The sequence below is a fragment of the Polypterus senegalus genome, chromosome 5 (genome assembly GCF_016835505.1).
Source record: "Polypterus senegalus isolate Bchr_013 chromosome 5, ASM1683550v1, whole genome shotgun sequence".
NCBI classification, from domain to species: Eukaryota; Metazoa; Chordata; class Cladistia; order Polypteriformes; family Polypteridae; genus Polypterus; species Polypterus senegalus.
In genome coordinates, this window is record NC_053158.1 from 22,263,735 (window position 1) to 22,290,143 (window position 26,409).

The window sequence follows — 26,409 nt, forward strand, 5'->3', positions numbered from 1 at the left end:
CATCTTTATCCTTTATCACCCTAACCTGCTGCACATCTTTCCCAACTCAGTTCCTCTGTCTAGCCAATTGGTACAGGTCCTTATCTTCCTCCTTAGTGTCCAACCTCTCATACAACTCATCATAGGCCTTTTCTTTAGCCTTCACCACCTCTCTCTTCACCTTGTGCCTTATCTCCTTGTAATCTTGTCTACTTTCTGCATCTCTCCGACTATCCCACCTCTTCTTTGCCATCCTTTTCCTCTGTATACTCTCCTGTTATTTCCTCATTCCACCACCAGGTTTCCTTTTCCTTCTTCCTCTTTCCAGATGTCACGCCAAGCACCCTTCTTGCTGTCACCCTTACTACTTCTGCTGTAGTTTCTCAGCTGGCTGGTAATTCTTCACTACCACCCAGTTTCTATCTCACCTTCTCCCAAAACTCAACCTTGCAGTCTTCCCTTTTCAACTTCCACCATATGGATCCTTGGCTCTGCCCTCACTCTCTTCCTCTTCTTGATCTCCAACGTCATCCTACAGACCACCATCCTATACTGCTTAGCTACACTTTCGCCTGCCACCACTTTGCAGTCTTCAATCTCCTTCAGATCAACTATTCTGCATAGGATGTAATCCACCTGTGTGTATCTTCCTCCACTCTTGTACGTAACCCTATATTCCTCCCTCTTCTTAAAATATGTATTGACCTTAGCCATGTCCATCCTCTTGGCAAAATCCACTATCATCTGAGCTTCTTCATTCCTCTCCTTGACACCATGCCTACCCATCACCTCCTCGTCTCCACTGTTCCCTTCACCAACATGTCCATTGAAATCCACTCCAATCACTACTTTCTGTCCCTTGGGTACACTTTTCATCACTTCATCCAACTCACTCCAAAAATCTTCTTTCTAACCCATTGCACACCTAACTTGCAGTGCATATGCACTAACAACATTCATCATCACACCTCCAATTTCCAGCTTCATAATCATCACTCTGTCTGACACTCTTTTCACCTCCAAAACATTCTTGACATACCGTTCCTTCAGAATAACCTCTTCCCCATTTCTCCTCCTATCCACACCATGATAAAACAATTTGAATCCACCTCCAATCCACCTGGCCTTACTCCCCTTCCATTTAGTCTCTTGAACGCACAATATATCAACCTTCCTTCTCTCCATCATATCTGCTAACTCTCTCCCCTTACCGGTCATACTGCCAACATTTAAAGTTCCTACCCTCAGTTCCACTCTCTTTACTTTCCTCCTCCTTTCCTCCTCATGCCGCTGGACACGTCTCCCCACTCTTCTTCTCCTTCTTCGGCCAACCATAGCCCAATTTCCACCAGCACCCTGTTGGCTAACAGTACTGGTGGTGGTCGTTGTTAACCCGGTGCTCGACTGATCCGGTATGGAAATTTGTATTGTCCACATATTGATTTGGCAAAATTTTACACCGGATGCCCTTCCTGATGTAACCCTCCCCATTTATCTGAGCTTGAGACCGACAAAAAGAAACACACTGGTTTGTACATCCCCTGTGGCTGGGTGACCTTTATGTGCAGCAAAGCTTTAATAATTAGGCATGTGATGTTGGATTAGATATTTAACATTTAGTTAACAATCAAATGATTTTAGCCTTCCTGTGTTGTTTATTTTTCTTAATGGATTCCCAGGTGAAGATTTAAACACTAGAACAATCTAGAACAGAACTGACCATTCTGCCCGATAAAGCTTGCCTGTCCTAACCACTTAATTCCTCCAAAATAACATCAAGTCGAGTTTTGAAAGTCCCTAACATCCTACTGTCAACCACACTACTTGGTAACTTATTCTACGTGTATTCCATGTGTCTCTGTCTAAAGAAAAACGTCCTAATATTTGCTCGATATTTACCCTGGGTACGACATTAAGCCTATATAATAAACTAGGTAACAATGTAATTTAACACATACATTTTAGTATATTTAAGTTACAGTAACATGGCAATACTAAGTGTGTGTGCATATGGAGGATTTTTAGATGAACTTCCTACATATTTTTTTAAAGTACCATAACAGAAGATTTATATGTTAATGTTTAATTATTTCAATACTAAATATATATTTCCTAGCTTTCTCAAATCATTACAACATTTACTGCTGGTTAAACGTGTGACATGACTATTTTTTTTTCTTAAATACATGTCAAGTCATCTATAAAATTATGTCCTTTATCTTATTTTATACTTTTAGGCGATCTCCTGAGATCAGGAAGATTTTCAGCTCACACTATAAATGGTGCCTGGTCATCCTGGAGTGCTTGGTCTCAATGTAGTAGGGACTGCAACAGAGGAATCCGTAGTCGCAAACGTGTATGCAACAATCCAGAACCCAAATATGGAGGCATGCCCTGTCTTGGACCTTCTCTGGAATACCAAGAGTGCAACATCACTCCATGCCCAGGTATGAAAGTCTTGCTGTGTAATATGTAGATTGAGTCTATACATATCAATACTAAACAATTGTATTAAAGGTTTTTTAATTGTTACTTTCCCTAAAAAAGATGAATTTCATTTTTTCATTTAAGATCTTGTCATACACAAAACCTGTTTAAACTGTGAAGGAATGACATCATTTGTTTTGGTTTTAGCCCTTACTTCAACCAGTCTGAAATTTCCATAAAGGTTTGTAGAGGTCTGATATTCACAAAAATCTGGTTGGACGATAAATCTGATTAGGACACATTCATTTTCAGTAGATGCTAAGGTATAGATTAAAAACTTGGGGGGCTCCCATTATAACAAATGCATCAATACTGTAGTTTCATTTTGTATTTCCTCGGAGAAATGGACCTCTGTAAGCATGCTGGTCCTGCACCATTACATTGACTTACCACTCTGGCATTATAGCAATGTACCATTTGTATCTTCTTCTCATCATCTATGAGCAACCACCCTACTGATTTAAAAATCTACAGGTTTCTGTGGTGTTTTACTTTAAGTGCCATATTTGCATAGCTTTAGAAATGGCTTTTGGCTTCCGCATTGAGAATCACCAGAGCTCACATAAATTGTAAGTGCACTGTCTTCAAGTTTGCACTTAACTCATTGCATATCCAAATCCAAATCATATTATGTGATATCATCTACTGTTAAATTCTGCTCCGTACTTGTACATTTTTTATTTTTATACTGTATTGAGGATTTGTTCTGTTCTGTGTATTGTATTGACCCCCTTCTTTTTGATACCCACTGCAAGCCCAATCTACCTGGAAAGGGGTCTCTCTTTGAACTGCCCTTTCTCAGGTTTCTTCCATTGTTTCCCTAATAGGATTTTTTGGGAGTTTTTCCTTATCTTCTTAGAGAGTCAAGGCTGGGGGGCTGTCAAGAGGCAGGGCCTGTTAAAGCCCATTGCAGCACTTCTTGTGTGATTTTGGGCTATACAAAAATAAATTGTATTGTATTGTATTATACATATTTTTAACCAGCATTGTTTCATAATCATCATGTTCCTTCTGCTTGTCCTGATATTCATCATGGTAACAACATGCCATGCTGAGCTGACTAGGCCAGACACTCCCAGACCAGTTAAGAGACACTGAGTATCAATGGCAAATATTTTAAAGAGAGAGCCAGAAAAGAATAACCCATTAATGACCCTCAAGGTAGTCTCATTTCAATCAAAGGGAATCACATCCAGGACTCACTCCTGGACCCTGATTAGGAGTGGTGTTCACCCCTAATGACCAGTTGATCCAGGTAGTCCAGTGGCGATCAGTCTGAAAAAGACTGTCAAGGAATGGGAGTTGGGTGAACATTCACTTGGGAGACAGGCAAGAACAGAGCAGAGCTATTTTAATGAACATTAATAAAAAAATCTATTAAGAACGTGTCAAACAATTCTATAACCTACAATTCCCCTAAAGAAAGAATTATACATATTAAGTTTAATTATTGAAACATTATACAAGCATAGCTCTGTATATATTAATAATTTAATCAATCAATCAATCAACATTTATTTATATAGCACATATTCATACAAAAAAATGTAGCTCAAAGTGCTTTACAAAATGAATAGAAAAATAGAAGACACAATAAAAAATAAACATAAGTCAACATTAATTAACATAGAATAAGAGTAAGGTCCGATGGCCAGGGTGGACAGAAAAAACAAAAAAAACTCCAAAAGCTGGAGAAAAAAATAAAATCTGTAGGGGTTCCAGACCAAGAGACCGCCCAGTCCCCTCTGGGCAATCTACCTAACATAAATCAAACAGTCCTCTTTGTATTTAGGGTTTTCATGGAAGGACCTGATGATGATGGTCACGTAGACTTCTGGCTTTCAGCCCATCAATGTTGGTGCATCATGATGCTTTGAGTAGGTGGTGGTGGCGCAGGCCGCCACCACAAAGAAACCAGAAAAAGAAACAGAAGAGAGAGTTGGGGTCAGTACGGATTTTAGAGCCACCATGAATAGTTATTATGATAAATTGAGCATACAGAGTATCAGTATGAAGTTAAGGTGAAGTTATGAGAAGGCCATGTTAAAGTAATGTGTTTTCGGCAGTGTTTTAAAGTGCTCCACTGTATTTGCCTGGCGAATTCCTATTGGCAGGCTATTCCAGATTTTAGGTGCATAACAGCAGAAGGCCGCCTCAACACTTCTTTTAAGTTTAAAATGACAAAGTTTACACAACATGAATCTACATGTTCTTTAACCTTAACAACTAATTGATTCATTTAGGAAATTCTGGCACAACAAAGATCCATGACACTGATTAACAAACAATATGTTTCTTCCAAGGCAGCATGGTGGCACAGTGGTAATGCTGCTGCCTCGCAGTAAGGAGTTTAGGCTTCATGTCCCGGGTCCTTCCAGCATGCACTTTGCATGTTTTCCTCGTGTCTGTGTGGGTTTCCTCCAGCTGCCCCAGTTTCCTCCCACTGTCCAAAGGCATGCAGGTTTAATGAACTGGTGATGCTAAACTGGCCCTATTGGGTGTTTGGTGTGTTCGCCCTGCTAATTTCTAGCACCTTGTCCAGGGTTTGTTCCTGCCTTGTACCCAAAGCTGGCTGGGTTAGGCTCCAGAAGCGCAACCCTAGGTAGAAAATGACATGACCCATTTCTGCCATGGGCACCACACCTAGGTTTAGTTTCTGTTTTGTTAAGCCGCTGTCCTACAACACTGCTGTGGATTAAACAGATTGAAAATGGATGGGTGGGTAGATGGATATTCTGAGCAAACATGCAGTTTTGCTCCACCAGCCATTCATTCAGACTGTCCATCATGAAAATGTATCACATCTGAGATGCTCCCTCCTCTTCAGGTCATCCACTGAGACTGAAAATTTATGAAGTGCATGGAAGCGGTCATATCACTCATGTGTGACAAAAATGTACTTCATTGTGTCTGCATTCGCATCATTTTGGCTGCACACAAGCCTGCATTTCCATTATTGAAAGTAACTCTGAAAATGTCTGCTGAAACATACACAGTTTCGTTTTATCCATTTTTAACCACCTTCTGCATGTATTATTTTTTATATTTTTTCTAAAGGAGATTGAAATGTGGGGATAGGTCGTCACTAACCCTGGAAGGTTTTGCTTATTCCTTACTGTTGTGAAAACATTTGTCTATGAATCCATCCATTGGTTCTTTTTTCACAAACCTGCTTTCATGGATATTGGGGTCTGGAGACCATCCCAGCAGCACTGGGAGCAAGAAGGACAAAATACTTGGATGGGACATCAGGGTCCACTCACAAACAGGCAGTTTAGAGTTGCCACAACCTTCATGTCATTCTAGAGGTTAGAGAAGAATTTGAATGCCCAGTAGAAAATCCATGCAGATACAAACTCTACAAAGGCAATGACCAGGCATGGGATCCACATTCAGGATGCTGGGAGTCACAGCAATATCCAAGTCATCCAACTGTCATATAAATTTCATCTCATCTCATTTTCTAAAACTACTTTGCCTGGTGAGGGTCACAGCGATGGTAGGCCAAGGAGGACAGCCCAGACTTTGCTGTCCCCAGCTACAGATTCTAGTTCATCCTGAGGACTCCCCAGGCATTTCCAAGCCATAATCCCTCCAGCATGTCCTGGGTCTACTGCAGGGTCTCCCCTTACTGGGACATGCCCATACCACTTTAACTGGCTCCTCTCAATTCAGAGGAGTCACGACTCTACTCTAAGGCTCTCCCAAACAGCTGAACATCTAAGCATATCACTGAGAGTCCCTGCGAAGAAACTTTATTTATGCTGCTCGTATTCACAATCTCATTCTTTCAGGTGTTACTCTCAATTTATGGCTGTATGTGAGGACATTGATGTACATCTACTGGTAAACCAGGAGTTTTGTCTTTAGACTCCACTCTCACATCACCTCTATGGAATGGTACAGAGTTTCTGTTTCAGTTGGCTTATCAATCTCATGCTCCCTTTTTATATCACTTGAGAACAAGATCCCAAGATACCTGAACTTCTCCACTAAGGGCAGTTGTTCCCCCTCACCTGGGGCCTCATTTATAAAGCTTGCATACGCACGAAAAGAAGTAAATGTTGGGATTTATAAAAGAAAACTTGAGGGGGGAAAATGTATATATTTACGGCAATCCTAACTCAAGTGTATGCAACATTTTGGAGAAATTAGGAGTTGACGACACCCTTGATCAAGCAGTGAAATGCAGCCAAACCAGCTAATGACTCACATGTGTAATCACCGAGACATTATTAGAAATATGTGTTGACATGACAAACATATTACACCTCAAAATTGATGAATATGATGCCCAGACAGTATTTTAGTTCCCTTTTAAGTTGGCCAATACTGTGGTTTTTCGTCAGTTTATATTGGCTACATGTCACTTCTTGGGGAACTGGCCGACATGTCAGGAATATCTCAGATAAGCTTTACTCCATCATGTTCACTGTGCTAAAAGGCATTAACCGACCAGCTAGGCACTACGTCCAGTTTTCATTTGCAGTGGGTACACATACATAAAGCATGAAATTGTTTTGAAAATATAAAAAGGCAATTTGCAGCAGTATCTGATTCTCTTAACGTAATCGTAGCAACTGACTATATTCATTTTACAATAAGGACTCCTAGCAAGAATGAAGCTGATTTTGTTAACCATAAGTAGTGATATTCCCTTAATGCACAAGTCACCTGTAATGCCATAATGTGGCTAGTAAACATTGTGTCTCAGTGGACTGGGTCGGCCCTTGATTCATTTATTTTATGGCAGAGTACCTTTAACAGACGTAATAGTACTGTATATGGTGAATGGCTTGTTGGTAAAGTAACTGGCTGATTTCTCAGTATTCCATATCGCCTGTACTATTTGTTGTAACAGCAATATCAGTGATAGTGGCTACCCACTCCTTATGCCTTTTCCAGACCCCCAGAATGCAGAGGAGAGGAGCTATAATGCCACACATATGATCTTGCTCTCTCAGTTGCGCAGCACAGTCAGATACCCTGCAGGTGACGGGGTCTTGATGTGTCATGAGGGAGAGGCTTATCTACCAGCAATTGAAGTTGTGCAGCATCATAATTGCATATAAATGAGGTTGATTAGCACGCTCCATACATGGATGTTTCATGGCGCCGCTCAAGGCATGTTCAAGTACACATACTTACTAGGTTATAGTGATATAAACAGTAAATAGCATAGAAATGTGCATGGGCCATATGGTGTACACATTTCCTGTTTTTTTGGTGTCCACATATTTTCACGATCAAATCCATGCAAAGTTTTGCGAATGAGGCAATTAACTCTTTTCTGAGAATGAACTATGACATCAGACTTGAAAGTGCTGACCATCATCCCAGCTGTATCACACTTAGCAGCACTCTACATGTGTTTTGTCAATTTGGAAAAAGCATATGACTGTGTTTATCGGCATGCGCTGTGGGAAATAATGCAGGAATATGGGGTATCAGTGCCACTCTGTTATGCTCTACATTAGCACGAGAGAATTGATTCTGGCGTAAAGTGAAACTTATTTTCGGATGGTTATGAACATTTTAAAAGTGTACCAGATAGATAGATAGTACCTTATTTAATAAAATAATAAAATAATTATAATAAAATAATAAAAAACAACAACACCCCCTCAAATACACAAAAGAATTACAAAAATGAAGAAAACTTCTGAACTGGCTAAATATGATGAGCAGTCACAGTGAGGCATTATAAAGGCATATTGTTTAAGGTATGAAGGACCCCAGTAGCATTTCATGAATAATTCTTTGGCTAAGAGTTCACAATGCTATTGTGTCAGAGAGAATGTGCAACATTGTTTATAATGGCTATCAGTTTTTCTGGGGTCCAGAGTATGTCCCATACCTGAGCCTGCCCTTTAAATGAGCTTATTGATTCAGTGGACCTCTCTTGAAGTGATGTTACCAATCCAGCACACCACAGTGTAGAGCATTGCGGCGGTCATCACAGAGTTGTAGAAGATGTAAAGGATGTCTCTTCCCACATTAAAGGAGCGCAGTTTCCTGAGAAAAAAAGAGCCTGCTCTAGCCTTTCTTATGTAGCTTCTCTGTGTTATAAGACCAGTCCAACCTGTCATTGATGAAGTACTTGGGAATGTAAAAACTCCACTTTAAAGAGACATACTAGCCAGGAACTAAATTGAGAAACATTTGTGTAAAGTCTCTTAAAAATAAAAATAAGAGATTTAAAACTTTTACTGAATTTTACAGCAGCTAAAATTAATTGATTAACTATTATTCAAATTCAAACACTTTGGTCACTGTCTATCTACAATTGTATATTATAATAAAATATGAAGGCCTGTGTGTTCAGTCCCTCAAGGAAATCTGATTTGTCAGTTTAGTACAGAGAAAGGGCACTAAAGGTCTCATTTTTTGCAAGGCATGCTTCACAACAGCAGATTCTTCTTCTGAATACCAAAGTCAGAACGTTTGAGTCTTTTTTTTTTTATAGGTCGAAGTGGCTCTTCACCACACCTCCAATCTTGTTTCATTGGTTGGGCTCCAGGTTTGTTAACTCCTAATTCCAGTTAGCATTTGTTGAAGTCATCAGCCTAGAGGTTCACATAATTTTTCCAGCCTACACTGTAATTGTTTGAATGATGTATTCAATATGTACAAAAACAATCCAATAATTTGTACTTTATTAGCTAAGTCAAACATGTTTGTTCACTATTATACCTTAGATGAAGATCTGAGGGTATTTTTAGATACATTTATACATAAATGCTCTTATTTCGGAAGGGTTCTCATACTTTTCTTGCGACGTCTGACTAGCGATACTCATTCTATCTATCTATCTATCTATCTATCTATCTATCTATCTGATCATGGTGCTGAAGAGAAGTGATGTGCTGCATGTTGATTACACATGCAAGTGAGCATTTCCACGATACTCTGCACATGTTATAATAAATTAACATCAGTTAACTAAAACAGGGAGAGAATGAGCAAACTCCACATTAAATGCATTCCAGTAAGAAAAGGAAAATATGAGGTGATAGCTACAGTGCCATTTTGATCAAAAAATCAAAAAAGATATATTGAAATTTTCTGTTCTTACTGGTAATTTTATTTTAACTCTACATTTATTGATGCATTGTAGTTCACAAAACCTGCTTTATGATAGTGGCATACAATAAAAATTCAGTATATCCTGTAAGCGCTGTTAGAAATGCTTTCCTCCCTAATATCCTTGTAGCAGTAGTATATAATACCACTGTACTAAAGAGATCCAATGTTATTTCTGAAAACATGAAAAGCAAGTGAATAAATATGAAGAACGCTGTATGCATTAAGAATTATGGCTTGTGTGATTTACATTCAGAATATCCCATGTGGCCTCACAGAATAAACTGCATTGTGATGGAAAATGTACAAAGGAATCCATTCAAGGTGCTAATTGTTCAGAATTTTACAATGGAAACAGATCATTTAGCAGCAACCACATGTCTTCATAGTATACCTACAATGTGTTGAGTCGCAATGTTAAATCTGCCGAATGCTTCTTTACGAAGAAAGAGCCTGTGTAATTGTTCTGACATCTGTATCACTCAATTTAAACTCAACACCAGACAGTCTTTCAGTTTGCCTTGTACATCTGTCTAGAATATATTAAAAACGAGTGTGCGGAGGGATTTCTCCAACTTTCTCCTGCTGTTTTCAAGTGGATTTCAGTAACGCAATTAGCTCAGTGACAGCCGGATATCAAAATAGCAGTCTTGCTTCATTTTGTGGATTGTACAGTGTGGCAATTTAGGGATGTCAGTGCAACATGGAGAAGTTTGAGAGCATGTCTCATCATTATTCTGTGTTTTGCTGTGTCCCTGGCTGCTACTTGCCCTGTAACTGGAATGGAACAGGAGGAATACACTTTGTGGTACTTTAATTAGTATGAGTGTTGTGTGCAATGCCTAAGATGGCTTTAAACTCACATGGAAAGGGCACAGATGCAATCTCAACAGCTTTCTAAACTCAAACCCAAGGAACATCTACAGAAATTCAACTACTGTTATTAATTAATTTATTTATTTTTAATATATTAGACCTAACTGGTGGCAAAATGGTTCAGTAGTCTGTGCTATTGCCTCAAAAATTCCGAGTTTGCAGCACTGTCTGTGTGGAGTTTGTGTGTTTTTCCAGTGCCAATATAAGAATAAGAAATCTGACAAATGAGAGGAGACCATTTGGTCCATCAAGCCTGTTTGTTTATCTAATAGCTAAGGTTTCCCAATATCTCATCCAGATTCTTCCTAAAGGTTGTCAAGGTTTTTGCCTCAATTAAATCCCTCAGTAGTTTATCCCGGAGCCCCACAACTCTTTGAGTAAACAAGTGCTTCGGTTCTAAATGCTCTTCCCCTTAATTTCCACTCAGGTCCTTGAGTATGTTATTCAAACTTAAGCTGAAAGAATGCTGCTGGATCTACTTTCTCATTACCTTTGAGGACTTTAATAACGTGCATGAGATCCCAACACAGTCTTCCTCTGCTCGAAACTAAACAGGTTTAATTCTCCGAGTCTGTCACATTAGGATATGTCCTTAAGTCCTGGGATGCACTTGGTTTCTCTCCTTCGCACAGCTTCAGGTGCTGCTATGTCTTTCTTGTATTGTGGTGATCAGAGCTGCACATAACACTCCAGATTTAGTCTTCCTAGTGCATTATATAATTTGAGCATAAGGTCCCTTGATTATATTCAACAGTTTTTATGATATAACCTAACATTTATTTGCCTTTTTAATTGCTTTTATACATTGCCTAGTCAATGACAATGTTGGTCAATATTAACCACTAAATTACTTCAGAGGTTTGTGTAGAACAGTGTTTCCCATCTTGTATTTATAACGGACGTTCCTTTTGCCCATGTAGCACTTTTCTACATTAAATTCCATTTTTCAAGTGTTCACCCAGTTCTGAAGGTTTTCCAAGCCTTTTTGAATTCTTTTTGCTGCCTACTCAGCGTCTGCCATCCCAGTGTCTGTGAATTTCACAGGTTTACTAATTATACTAGAATTTATGTCATTAACCTAAATCACAAAAAGGGACTCCACTGATGATCTTGCTCTTCTCTTATCCGCCCTCTTTGTCTCCTGCCAGCTACCCAACTAGAGATCCGGTTTTGTAGATTACTTCTGAAATCAACACCTATATAATATACAGTATTTTAACCTACAGCTATCTATATTTGTATACCAGTATTCATCCCAGGTCTTAAAGATGTGACTACTAGGTTGACTGGCATCTCTAAGTGTTCCCTGCAAAGAACTGGCATCCACCGCAGGTCTGGTTCCTATGCTCTGACATTTACCATAAACTGGATTTATCAGGTTTGTGATTGGATGGATGGACAGATGAAACCTCAGATCTCACATTTTTTTCAGCTTTTTTCCTTATAATTCCTTTTGCTTTTATTTTGGAAGCATCTTTTTTTTCTCCAGCTCCCAAAGTTTTTTCTTTGTTTTTTTTTTTGTTCTCCTGGCCATCAGACCTTACTTTATTATTTGTTACTTAGCATTGCCTAATTTTATTTTTATATTTTTCTTTCTTCATCCTGTAAAGCACTTTGAGCTACATCATTTGTATGAAAACATGCTATAGAAATAAATGTTGTTGTTGTTGTATCTGACGGTGTTACTTTGTTTTTTACATTTCTGTAGTTATTGGGGAGGACTTTCTGCTATGGTTCAGTAGCCTTGGCACATGTGTCAATTCATGAGGTTGTTGGTGTCCTGTAATCTGAGAAAAGAAAAGTTCATAACCCAGTTTTCTGTTAATAACCAATATTAGCAGTTGTCACTGTCCACCGTTGCTATGCTTGTATTTGTCACTGAGCACTTTCTCGTGCTGCCATCATTCCATACCCTCGGTGTTGTCTGGTGCCTTCATCGGTATATTCTCCCTGATATGTTTTGCGAAGATACATGCAGATCTTCTTCTTCTATTCCTTGTTTCAAAATCCATTTTCCTTTGCTCAAAACATTTTTCATCCATCCATTATCCAACCCACTATATGCTAACTACAGGGTCACGGGTGTCTGCTGGAGCCAATCCCAGCCAACACAGGGCACAAGGCACGGAACAAACCACGGGCAGGGTGCCAGCCCACCGCAGCAAAACATTTTTAACCCATGAAAATAAAATAAATAAGTTGTATAACTAATGATATCCTTTTAACTGAATCAATTAAAAGAAAGTAGCTGAAATAGAGGCAACTATTACTATGAAGATTCAAATTGTATTCAAGGGGCTGCCCTTCATCCCAGAACATCCTATTCCACTGAATAATTTACAAAACATCTCTTCCTTCTAAGATATCTAACATTTTACCACAAGTTAGTCTTTTCTCTTTCTTTTAAATCCAGCTTTTGCCATTAATTGTACTGAGCCAAAAGAGAAAGCACTGAAGACAAAGTCTATTGCACTCTTCATCTATGCCTAATTTATAATTGATAAAGCTTTTAAAGGTTAGAATTTTTGTTCTGATGAGATATGTCAAGAACAACGAAGATGCCAAAGAACAAATATTCTGATCCCAAGGCACTAAAGCTTTAACGTTCTTGGCTCCTGCAGTATAACTCATAACAAATAATTGTAATATAAAATTAAAAGAAAACAAATCTGAATGGTACCGTTAAACTGTAAAAAGCCATAGTTTAGAGAAATTCAGCAAACTCCTTTAGCTCAAAGTGGTATGCAGGGTGCAGACACTCTTGGAAAAATAAATTACATTATTTTATTTTGCGCATAATGTTAGTCTGAAAATACACACACTTACACACCTTAGAACAGGTGGTGGAAACCAAAAGACTCAAACGTTAAAGAAGGGGAAGCCCCTAACTTAGCACTGAATGCTGATTTAACTTCTTAAAACAGACATAGGCACCACATGAACATCACCAAACAAGTCTCTGTTCCAACAGGAACACAGGCAATTTGTGTGTCGTAGACTCGTTTTCATCTTTCCAGTTGTGTCCAGGTAGTTTGATTCAGAAAAAGGATGAAGGCATGATGAATTTCAACAAAATGGCATACAGATATTACATTATGAAGACACAACAGATAACCACAAATGAGCATGGAAGCTGCCCTTTACTCCTTGTACTGAACTGATTGCCCAATAACTGATACACCTACAAAGAGAGGGTCGCACGGTGGTGCAGTGGCAGTGTTGTTGCCCTTCAGTAAAGGGACCAGAGCTCATGTGCCGGGTCCTCCCTGTGTGGAGTTTATGTCAATCTGGTGTTTATATGGGTTTCCTCCTACTGTCTAAAGACATGCAGTTTAGGTGAGTTGGCATCGCTAAATTGGCCCTAGCATGTGGTTGGTGTGTGTGTGTTCACCCTGTCCAGGGATTTTTCCTGCCTTGTGCCCTATGCTAGCTGGGTTTAGGCTCCAGCACCCCCTCTTCCCCCTCCATCCCTAGCCTGAATTAAGCAGGTTAGAAAATGACATGACTGAAAATACAGTATATTCAAAAAGTACTCAGGCCAATCAATCTACACTTAATATCTTCACTTAAAATCCCATAAAGACAAAGTGAAAACATGTTTAAAAATGTATTAAATCTCAAAAAGTGAAATCTCTCATTCATTTAAACATTCAGACCCTTTTCTGTGGCACTCCAAACTGTGCTCAGGTGCATCCTGTTTGCTTTAATTGTCCTTGAGATGTGTCTAGGACTTGACTGGAGTCCACCTGGGGCAATAGAATTCATTGGACATCATTTAGAAAGGCACACACACCTGTGTATAAAAGGTCCCACAATTCTCACTCCATGTCAGGACAAAAACTTTCTTAGACCTCTGCAATCAAATTGAGATTGGGCATAGATCGGTGCAAGGGAGATGATGAAGAACCTAATGGTCACTCAAAGAGAGCTTCAGAAATGAGCCTCTGTTGAGGTGGGAGAACCTATTGAAAGGATGACCATCTCAGCAGCACTCCAACAGTCAGATGTTTATGGTAGAGTGGCTAGATGGAAGTCAGTCTTGAGTAAGAGGCATATGAAGTCCAACGTCATCAAGTCCAAGGAATTCGCTGTAGACCACTGTGATTAGATCAGGGCAAGGGTCTAAAACAATTTCCAAAAGGAGCACAGTGGCCTCAATAACTGTGAAATAGAAGAAGGTTGGAAGCACCAGGGGCCTCATGTATAAACGGTGCGTACGCACAGAAATGTTGCGTAAGAACTTTTCCACGTTCAAATCGCGATGTATAAAACCTACACTTGGCGTAAAGCCACGCACTTTTCCATGGTACCTCATGCCTTGTCGTACGCAAGTTCTCCGCTCGGTTTTGCAAACTGGCGGCACCCAGCGTCAAAGCAATGGTACTGTTCTTGTGTAATTACTCATTATTTTCATGACGCGGCTTTATAAATACACAGAAACTAACCGCATATTGTTTATTAGTGTAATGCATCTGATTGTAATTAACTCGTAACAATATAATGGTCCAGGGAACAGCCATAGTATTCCAAATACCATAACTGCTCTCACTTCTCCTTCTTCTTCTTCTTCTTCTTCTTCTTCTTTCAGCTCCTCCCGTTAGGAGTTGCCACAGCGGATCATCTTTTTCCATATTACTCTCACTGCACCACTCGAAGTATTTATATCACTGTATCTGAGTGTGAATCACAGCAGCAGCTGATCGGAAAGAGAATTATCGGTATACAGCTTTAAGGACACGCTGTCTCAGCCACTGCAAAACGTTTTAAAGCCTTTCCTGTACAGACCTCGCGGTTCAGAAACAGTTTAATCCCAAGAACTTTAAATGCACTCAATCAATTGCTCCTTGTAGAACGGTTTGTACTTATAAGTACAATCACCCCACTGTAAACTTGCACTACAGTTATAATATCTCACAACCTGGGCCACTTTATAAAGCGCGTATTTACATATGATGACGATATCATTTTTAAGGTGAAATGCAGCAAAATATGTTTGTTAAATTATACACATAAAACTTTAACTTCATTTAAATAATCTATATTCTTCACTGGGAGTGTCGTGAAGGATAGAATAATTAAACATGTACTACGAAGATATTTCAATGTTCTTTAAACGTTTTGAAGAATCGGCGCTAAGCTTACAGATGGCTTAACGCCTATTACAGAGCTGATTGTATGGCGATCGGTTACTTGGGGAAAGAAAAGCAAGGACTCTTGGCGCTACGCAATATATATTGAATATAAAACAGAAAGAGAAAATAACAACACAGCTAAAAGCAGCACAAATTTCGACAAAAGATAAATGCTTGTCATGAGCACGAGGCTCATGAAACACATGTTTAATAATGTGCTTTAGCTCCTATCATCATGAAAATGACATCACGTATACATCTCAGTATTTTAGTTATTCAGAGAGCTGTAATATCACAAATGTAATGGACTCTGTGTCCAGTTGGAGGAAGAGAGCCAGTTTAAGAAGCAAGTAGTGATTCACACACATAGATCACATACAGTAGAAGATCAAATACAAAACAAAGCATTTAACGTGCTACTTTAATTACGATGTGATTTGAGAAACTGGTTAATTAAACGATTTTAAGATGAAGTTTATAATGTTCTACTAAATGACAAAATAAACTATGTGATTAAAGTGGAAATGTCGAGATTGAAGTTGACATTTCGTGCTTTTTCCCCACCGTGTGCCTTTTTTCTCTGTACCCTAATAAACTTTCATATGACACTCAGACGGTGGGCTACAACTCTTCTTTTCACGGCAACTTTGATATGTGACTTCTTTTTTATTTCCGGCACTGTGCGATTTTGTGAATGTGAGCTTTCAAGTTTCTCCAACACGCTATGTCACTCGATCAACTTCATTTTGTTGATTATACCACGGTTTATTTGAACAAATAGTATGTTTTTCCTTTGCCTCCACTTGGTATTCACTGAAATTCTTATTTTTTCCCCGTGCTTTTCCCATTGTCTTTTCACAGAAGGCTGCGCTTAAGGGCGATTTATATTGATTTGCATATTCAAATAGGCATAATTCTGGGAGGATTTGGGGCGTTACATAATGCGCGTGCACAAGCGTTAGTTTTCACGCTGATCGGGATTTATGTAGCGGAAGAACGTGGAAGTTGGAGTATGCACAGATTCCTGCATCTGGATTTTTCTGTGCGTAAACACATTTCGGCTTTTGTGCTTACGCCATGTTATAGTGCGAGTTCTACGCATGGCGTTATACATGAGGCCCCAGGACTTTCCCTAAAGTTGGTAGTCTGGTTAAACTTATTAGTTGGGTAAGAAGACCATTTACTAGGGAGGTTCTCATTCTAACTGAGCTTCATAAGTCCTCTGCTGAGGTGGAACAACCTGTAGCAAGGAAAACCAACTCAGCTGGAATGCATCAATCAGGTGTTTATGGTAGAGTGGTTAGACAAAGGCCACTCTTGAGTAAAGGACATATGACACCATTTAAAGGGCTTTAAGAACAGTCTAACAAGAGAAAACTCAAACTCTTTAGGCAAAACTCAAATCACTATGTCTGTCGAACTGAGGGAAGGATGAGCGCAAAATGAATGAACAAATGAAGGAAAAGCAAAAACAAAGTGAGGTCCTTAAAGAAAACCCACTCCAGAGTGCATGAGACCTTGGACTGGAGTGCTGGTTTACCTTTCAGCACAATAATGGCCTGAAGTATAAAGCCAAGACAACACTGAAGTGGCTTCAGGACAAGTCTCTAACTGTTCTTAAGTGGTCCAGCTGTAACAAATCTTCCCCGCCATACTGCTCACCTTTCCTACTTTAAGTCAGCTGATGAAAAGGATAGGCAAATATATGCAACCTGCAGTGATCCGCTGTACACCTTTTTTTGAAATGTTCACACAGACAAATGAACATATACAGTATGAGAGAAAAAAATAGCTAGAGGACAATATCCATAAGCACTGAGGTATGTATTATGCAAAAGAAAAGACAATAGGAGAAAAGAACAACAACAATTCTTTTCCCCAAAATAAACCTTATATGCGCAAATAAAAAATAATATACACAGTGGATACATCACTCCCCCAGTTCCCCTTCTGAAGTTCACATACAAGTCCAAAGTTCTAGCACAAGTGTTGGCAGCAGGTGACTGAAGTGTCCCAAACAGTGAAAGTCTTAACAGTCAGTCTGTGCCATGGTAAAGAAAAATAAGGTCCTTGTGAGCTCACCCGAGTTCAGTGGAATGCCAAATTCACAATTCAGGAGTGAATCGTGGACTTCCACCTAACAAACAGGTCTTTAGGAGCTACAGAACCTCTTCTCATGGCCCGGGCACATGCTGATCTGTCAGATTTTTTCCATCTTCCTGATGGCTGTCCACTCCTTCTTTTTAAAAGTAGAGAGGTTTATGCAAATTCCCCCCAGAAAAAAAAGACACCGGTTATCCTACCTTCTGGGGCGCCACTGTCAATCACAGTCTGTATGTACTATCTACACAAGCCCAGAATAATACATTACATCTGTTTATGTGGCAGCACTACACAGCCAAAGCTTAGACTTAAACCCCAAAAGGCATCAATGGAGAGACCGGAAGATGGCAGCTTAGAGAAACTTCTCAACCAATCTAACAGGGCTTGGGAGGATCTGCCAGGAAGAATGGAATAAACTGCTCAAATCCAAGTGTGGTAAGATTGCATGGAGACGTAAATCTGTAACTGCTGCCAGAGGAGCTAACACAAAGTACTGCATTAAGGATCTAAATGCTTATATGCAGTAAATGAGAGTTTAAGAATTTAGATTTTTTCTAAATTTGCAGACTTTTCAGGAAAATATGTTTTCACTTTGTCATTATGTATTATTGAGTGTAGATTGTTAGGCAAAAATAGCAAATATATCCAATTAAAATGAATCTACAACCTTTAAAAGTGTGCAAAACGTGTAGGGGTCTGAATACTTTTGGAATCCACTGTATATAAAACTGTCATCCATATTGGGGTATCTTTTCTTTGGACCAACAGCTAAAAATATTGTAAAGAACTGATGATTTTCCTTTTTGCACATATGATAACTCCATTTGAGGTCTTGACAAACTCTAGATTAACTAGTGCTGTTCAAAACAAAGGAACATAAAACTGAATATTACTCACTGTCACACTGAGATTTTAATAAAACATTGATGTAGGTTTTGCTTAGGGTCATCCACAGGATTCAGTTTTTCCCAAGGTAAAAGTTCACGATCAAATCATTCCCTCTGGTATCCTTACTCTTGTGTGCTCCTTGAATCTCCCTGAACATTGAACTGTCAGCGTATCTGACAATTGCCTTTATCTGTTATTGAAACTGTCAGCTGTTTCAGGTTCACTTTACCATTTATTGAAAGCTGCTTTTCCTGCTTTTGATGACTAATTCTCAGAGTTTGTTGTCAAAGCAGACTCAGGGAGTCCTGTAAGCTTACAATTTGCATACAGTATGTAAGGCATAGAGATGAAGGGATGGTCAGCTTTACTGACTGTGAATACATATTATGTCTGCAACAGAGAGTAGTTTTGGATCCCAGCTTCTGTTTAAAATATTATAGTGTGTTAATAAAGTGTAATAAAGTGGCCACTTGGTCACTTGGTGACTTTACTTATTATAACAGCTACAACAACGACAAATTATTTTATATATTGCACTCTTAACTGAGTGGAGGGGGTAGAGCTCTGTGAACAATTCTCAGTTAAAATACAAGTTTAGATTGTACTAATTACATAATATAGAACTGGTACACATAAAAACCATGGTGTTTTAAAACATACTGTGAAAAAGGATTAAACATAAATGGATACCAACAATATTTCTCCATTAATTAATTGATGAACTATGGCCAGTTGATAATGGAGGAGATTAAAATTGTACAAGAGAAAACAACCACAATGTCGCAGTCCTGGAGACCTCGGCCAACTGGCCACCTATCCCATTCTGAATATTCTCTAGTGGAGTCTGCGCTGAGCCCTCCAATCTTGAACACGAGAACAGTCTACACAAGAACAGGCCATTCAGCCCAACAAAACTCGCCTGTCCTATCCACTTAATTCTTCCAAAATAACCTCGGGTGTTGAAGGTCCTTAAAGTTCTACTGTCTACCACACTACTTGGTAGCATATTCCATGTGTCCATGGCTATCTGTGTGAATAAAAATTCCACTGTGGTAGAATGAGCCTGTGTCTTAAAATCCTCCAAGACAGCACCTCCTGAAGGGGATGGAGGGGATTTTTTTATGATGGCATGCGATTTTGACATCATCCTCTTTTGCACAACAGTTTCCAGGGAGTCCAGGCTTCGATCTGTTCACTCTGATATGTTTGTTTGGGCATTGTGCTTTTTTGTGCCCAGGTTGCTTCCTCAGGAGATAGCAACATAGAGCAGCATAGTGACAACTATGGACTAGTAGAGCATTTCCAGCAGCTTACTGCACACATCAAAAGACCAGAGTCTCCTTAGGAAGTACAGTCTGCTCTGGCGCTTCTTGTACAGAGCCACTGTGTTGTCAAACCAGTCCAGTTTGTGGTTTATGTGAATCCCCAGGTACTTGTAGCTCTGCACCCCTTCCACATTCTGCCCTCAAGAGGCTTCTTGGCAGGCTGAAGTCCACAACCAGCTCTTTTGCCTTGCTGATGTTGAGCTTCTGGTTGTTGTCCCTACACCACAATACGAAGTCCTCCAGGACTTTCATGTACTTGGACTTACTTTTATTATTAATGCAGCCTATGATGGATGAGTTATCATGAAAATCTCTGTAGATGTCAAGTGTTGGTATTGTGCTGGAAATCTGTTATGTAGATGGCGAACAGGAAGGGAGACAGGATGGTTCCCTGGAGTGCTCCAGTATTACACACCACCATCTCTGACACACAGTCTCTTAGCCTCACAAACTATTGTCTGTTGGTCAGGTAGTCCATGATCCAGGAGATTATGGGAGTATCATGATTCAAAGCCTTGATCTTTTTCCTCAGTTGATGGGTAGAATGGAGTTAAAAGCACTTGAAAATTCAAAGAGCATGATCCAGACTGTGGTGCCGGCTTTGTCCACGTGGGAATAGATTCCGTGGAACATGGAGATGAGAGCATCTTCCACACCTATATGTGCCACACCTCCTAATGTTCCTGTGAAATTTACCCTTGTAAGAGATGGCTGGTAGCTCAACTTGACTAGGACACCCTAGATATGGAAGGATGGGGGAAGGCAGCTACTTTAGGGCACTGTCTCCCCCGAGAAGCTAGATGGCAGCTCCCCGGGATTACAGCGGTGCCCCAGATACCTGTAATATGAGACTTGGAGTTCTTTATCTCAGACATGCTGGGTGCTGTGGGAACTGCCAGGGGGTGCTGTGGAGAACTTATGTGGTATGAGGTTTTCAGGTTGACCAATATAAAAGAAACCACCATAAACCCAGTCGACCCAGAGTTGGGTGGATGGTGGACAAAGCTTGTTGGAAGGAGTGGAGGAAAAAAGAAAGAAAGAAGGAAAGGACCTTTTGTGTGCTTTATTGCCTGTTTACTTGTGGCTGTGGTGGTGAAGAGGAGTTTATTAAAAATAGAGTCTGTGTGTTGGGGTTGAGGAGTGACAGTGCCCTCTAGTGTCCACACCCTTAGCAAGTTTTCAACTGTGCTCACATGTTCTGCGTGAACTCATTTTAAAATAACAGTCACTGATGCTGCACCCACAAGAGTATAAAGGAAGCCAGAAGAGAGAGGAATGGAAAAGAAAGGAAAAGATTTGAGGAAGTAACAGGAATAAAAGATGGGAAAGCAGAATCGGTTGGGAGCCAGAGTCAAAAGATGTCAGCAAAGCAGTCTGGGGAAACTTTGCTGGGTGGACCAGATCACTCCTGTGGTACTTTGGAGAGCAGCAGTTATCAAGGCTCTTAAGCATTCCAAAGTCAGCAAGGTGATAGGGAAGATGAATCTGGACTCAGGATGTCCTGGAGGGAGCCAAGAGATGGTGGCCAGGACTTGGAGGTGTGTCTTGGAGGACACTAAGGGACGGTGGCCAGGTAGGGAGTCAAAGGACCATTTCTGTAAGGGTCTCTGCCCTGCTGAGCATACCCGGGATATGCATGAGCGGGGCAAGATGAGACTGAGAGAACATAATGGACAAAGGGTTTTTCGAAGGCTTATTCTAGCTTCTTTTTATCCTTGGTATTAAATTCACAGAATAGAAACCTTACAGTTAATGTTCTTTTCCATTACTTTGACTCAAGTTTATCTAGCCATACTGGTCTAAAGTAAATATCAAGACACACACTTTCTTTTCTTCAGTGGTATTTATGTCTCTATAATTGAGCGGTAGTGTATTATTGATTATGTAAAGTATAAATCATTCTCTTGCTTTATTTTGTGTTGATCTATGTTACCTAACTATTATTAAAAAGAAAACAAAGGGGTTTTTTTTGTTTATATTTAATAATCTGTAAGTAACAAAGAGGGAAATTTGTTAGGATGAAAAGCAAAAGAACTTCATTTATTTACTTGCTGCAGAATTCTCCAGAGGACTCCAACATTTTCACATGGGGTTAGTACAGAACTTTAAAAATTTTGCAAGATTATTATAACCTAAATTTTCTTTGGAAAAGAAGGCATATGTTAAATAAATATCCTCTAAATATAACCATGTTTCAGTCTTGTCCTCCTGTTCCTTTCTTTCTCCTCAGTGGATGGCGATTGGTCGTGCTGGTCTTCTTGGTCTAAGTGCTCCGTGACCTGTGGAGGCGGGCACTATATGCGAACTCGGACCTGCACCAATCCTGCACCAGCCTATGGAGGTGACATCTGCCTGGGGCTGCACACAGAGGAGGCTCTGTGCAACACTCAACCTTGTCCAGGTATTTGATTTCCACTGGTTGAAGAGATATTTCATTTTGAAAACTGTACTTTACATCTCTATTAATGAAAAAACATTCAGATATTTAAAATAAATGTTGCTTTACAGTCTGTAAGACAATAATTGATCAATTTTGTTGAATGAATCAAGCAGGATGTACTTTAGATGACTGAATAGGGCTAATAATAAATAATAGAAAATGTGTTCCTGACACAGACAACAGAATATATGAAAATGTGAGATTGCAGGTAAGGAGTTTGTAAGGTTTCTAAACTCTTTTGGGAACCCCCGACAGGACAATCCCGAAGTGCGATCGCAGTGTCTGTGGAAGACAGTTTATCGGTTGCCGTTCCCAACACTGCAGCAGCTCACAGCTAAAGCAGATCCGAGTCGATTGCAGTCGCACTATAAGAGCTTGTCATTGGTGGGTGATACAAGGAATATTACAAATGCAGGGTACAGGATTATTTGGCCACTAACCTGCCCACGACCTTGCCTGACTGCCGTGTCTGTGTATAGGAGAATGGTACATCCCACTACAATAAATAACCATGTTGTTCCTGTTTTAAGCTAAACACAGTACTGAGACTCAGCCTCATGTTTTGGGGTGCAGGACAGAGACTTACACGTCTCAAGTTCTTTATATGTAAGTTAAGTCATACATGCATACATTCAATCACTGAGCAAATTATTAGGGACACCCTAATATCTTGATTATCTAATCAGCCAATCATGTGGCAACAGCAAAATGCATAAAATCATGCAGGTACAGGTCAGCAACTTCACTTAACGCTCACATCAAACACCAGAATGGGGAAAAAATGAGATCTCAGTGATTTCAACTGAGGTTTTAATTGTTGGTGCCAGACAGGCTGGTTTTAGTATTTCTATAACTGGGATTTTCATACAGATCAGTCTGTAGAATTTACTCAGAATGATGCGAAAAACAAAAAACATCCAGTCAGCAGCAGGTCTGCAAATGAAACATCTTGTTGATGAGTGAGGTCAGTGAGGAAGGCCCAGACAAGTTCGAACTGACAGGCAGGTTACAGTAACTCAGAGACCCACGAAGAACAACCATGGTGAGCAGAAAAGCATGTCAGAATGCACAACACGTCAAACCTTGAAGTAGAAGTGCTACAACAGCACATGACAGTGCCCTTCCTTTCTTGTCAGCTAAGAACAGACAGCTGAGGCTGCAGTGGACACAGGCTCATCAAAACTGGACAGCTGAACACGTTGCCTGGTCTGATGAATCTTGATTTTTGTGGAGGCACACAGATGGTTGGGTTCAAAATTTTTAGTACCAACACTATTACTCCATACACCCATCCAGCTGTGTGTAAACAGTCCCAACTAGTGGTGGTAATGTAAAAGTGTGGGGAATGCTTTCTTTGCACACTTTGGGCCCATTAACCCTTAAACTGCCGGAACCGGCTATAGTCGGTTCCCAATGCAATTTGCCAGCACGCCGGAGCCGAGTATATTCGTCAACTTACATTCATTGAATGTCACAACCAGCTATAGTCGTTTCCCAGTGCAATTTGCCAGCATGTTGGAGCTGATCAGTCTGTGCCGTACATTTGTTGAGCAGCCAGCTCATGACCACGCAGCCCCCTGCTGCACTGTAGCATCACTGCCCCTGAACTAGACTAGCCTGACAGCATCAGCGTTGGCCTCTGTGTGCTTGAGTGCAGCCAGTTCAAGCACAGTTGGCACGGTGATTTACTGAATTTCATCAATGGCGTCAGTTGCACCTTGTTCCAGTAGCTTTTTAATAGTTTTTACAATTCATTGGCAGTGTGTAAAATGATCAGTGTTGCAATAATTGTGATGCTCTCTGCATGAAAAAAAAATGTGCTCCATTAAAATTTCACTTTTTCTTGGTGAACTGTGACATTTACTTAAAAATGCAGCAAAAACGTATTGGGCGTCCAGGGGTGCATTAACCCCCAAATATGTGGCAGTTTAAAGGTTAATACCAATCAGTCATCGCTTTCATGCCATGGCCTATCTTAGTATCATTGCTGACCATGTGCATCGCTTCATGGCCACAATTTACCCTTCTTCTCATGGTTACTTCCCACGCAATAATGCACAACGTCAAAATGCAAACATCATCCCAAACTGGTTTCATGAAAATGACAATGAGCTTGGTGTTCTTTAGTGGTCACCCCAGCAGGAATTACTAAAAGCAGGAACCAGCTCAGAACAGGGTGCCAGTCCTTCACACGGCACACACATGTACCACAATGGCCCAATTTCTCAGCTGCAAATCTTTGATCATGTAGGAGAAAAACTTGAATACCCAGGTGACACAGACACTGGGAGAATGGGCGCCCTTGTGCAGGATTCAAACCTGTCATGCTACTTTGTTATCTTATAAAATAGAGCCCTTTTATAGACTGGGGATACCACAATCAAACTTTATTGAGCTTTTAAAAAATATTTTTAATTTTATTTTTTTCTTACCACTTACAGAGAAGTTGGCCACAGAGAGTCATTGTATATGCAGGCAGCAATATGTGTGTTATAAAACCAGGCCTGTGAGGGCTGCCATTCCACCACAAGAGACTCACACATGCACACTCGCATCTGGCTATAATAGAGAGACAAATCCATTAACAGCATGTCTTTAGACTGTGGGAGCAACTCCACTCACGCATATTGAGAACATGCAAATTATAGGAGACACATGGCAGCTCTCCCCAAGCTCCGTGAAAAAGCAACACCCACTGCATCATTAATTATTGTGCTAGATTACTTTACAGTATAGCAACACAGATGAAGTTACAGAGGCTGGATGGGCAAATTTCAGACATCTTCCGACCTCTGAATTAAACTTGAACATGTGGAAGTACAGTAGGCAGAACATTAGCAAAATTACATGTTGCGATGGTAGTTTCAAAATACAAAACTGTCCTTCAAAACATTACCTTTACAAAGAAAAAGAAATACTTATTCAGATGGATGTGCTGAAATGAGGCTATGCATTCATGACAAAATATAAATGACACAAGCAAGGTTCAGATTTCAAAACAAATCTAATCGTTCTTCCTCTTCTGAGTAACTTCCTGATTTTGTCTAATTGGATTAATTGGGCTTGAGTATGTTACATGTTCCTGTCTAACCCTCAGGCTGTCTCTCGCTCTGTCTCTGTCAGGTCTAGACAGTAGGGTTACACAGCTACAAGTGGGCATTATTAAAATTACAAGAGTACACATATTATTATTAAAATATTAATATCAGCGGTGCTAACTGTATCAACTGAGCCCAGCGGAGGGTGGGTGACCAGCTGGCCTACGTCATTCTGACTTTCATGATGCAGAAACTGATTACCATCAGACCTAACAATTTGATTTGCTTGATTCCGTCTTCTGACCGTGGCCCTCCAGAGATTTTTTTTCTCCTATGGCCCATCATAGGAATTTGTTGTTTTCCTCTCCTCCATGTCAGCTGGCCAGCTAATCACATTCAGGAATCAAACTCCATCTACATCTTAAATCAACCGAAACCACTATGGACTGCCTTATTGTTTCTACTCAATGGGTTGCCATGTACATATGCCTAGGTAAAATGTAGATATATACTGTATATATTATTTATTTTTATATATGCTAATTAGATCTGGTTGCTCTATTGACTGTCATTAGAAAACCTTTTTCTGATAAGAGTGAAGAATTGTTTTGCACTTTAGTGGTGTGATAAAGGCGCTATATAGCGCCCGACCCGGCACAGACCATGCTGAGGCACGTGTTCACACTCAAAGGCTTTTTATTATTTTTTCTTCAGCCGTGGGCACACGTCTTCCCGTGTCCCACCGGCCCAACACAGTCCAAAGCACAAACACACAAAAACCAAACACTTTCCTGCTCCACCACTCCTCCCAGGCAACCTCGTCCTCTTCCTCCCGATTCTGGCCTCGAGTGGAGGTGGCTGGCCCTTTTTATACCCCACCCGGAAGAGTTCCAGGTGGCTGACCACCTGGTCCTAATTGCCCTTCCAGGTGGGGCTGAGAATTCCATACAGCTCCCCCTAGCGGCCACCCGAGCCCCCAACCAGGCTGTGGAGGACTCTATCTCCCATGGAGCCCTGCGGGTGGTTGGGGAATCACTGTCCGCCATGTAGGCTGCCAC

The 26,409-nt window shown here is 40.2% G+C and overlaps 1 protein-coding gene across 1 annotated transcript in view; it reads left to right on the top strand.

Annotated features, from left to right (window-relative positions):
- The window catches only part of sema5a (sema domain, seven thrombospondin repeats (type 1 and type 1-like), transmembrane domain (TM) and short cytoplasmic domain, (semaphorin) 5A), a 788,567-nt gene that overhangs the window by 745,593 nt on the left and 16,565 nt on the right, over positions 1-26,409 (top strand). The window contains exons 17-18 of the mRNA XM_039754371.1: positions 2,217-2,426; positions 22,104-22,274. Of these exons, the coding sequence (XP_039610305.1) occupies positions 2,217-2,426; positions 22,104-22,274 (381 nt within the window). The remainder of the gene's footprint in view (positions 1-2,216; positions 2,427-22,103; positions 22,275-26,409) is intronic.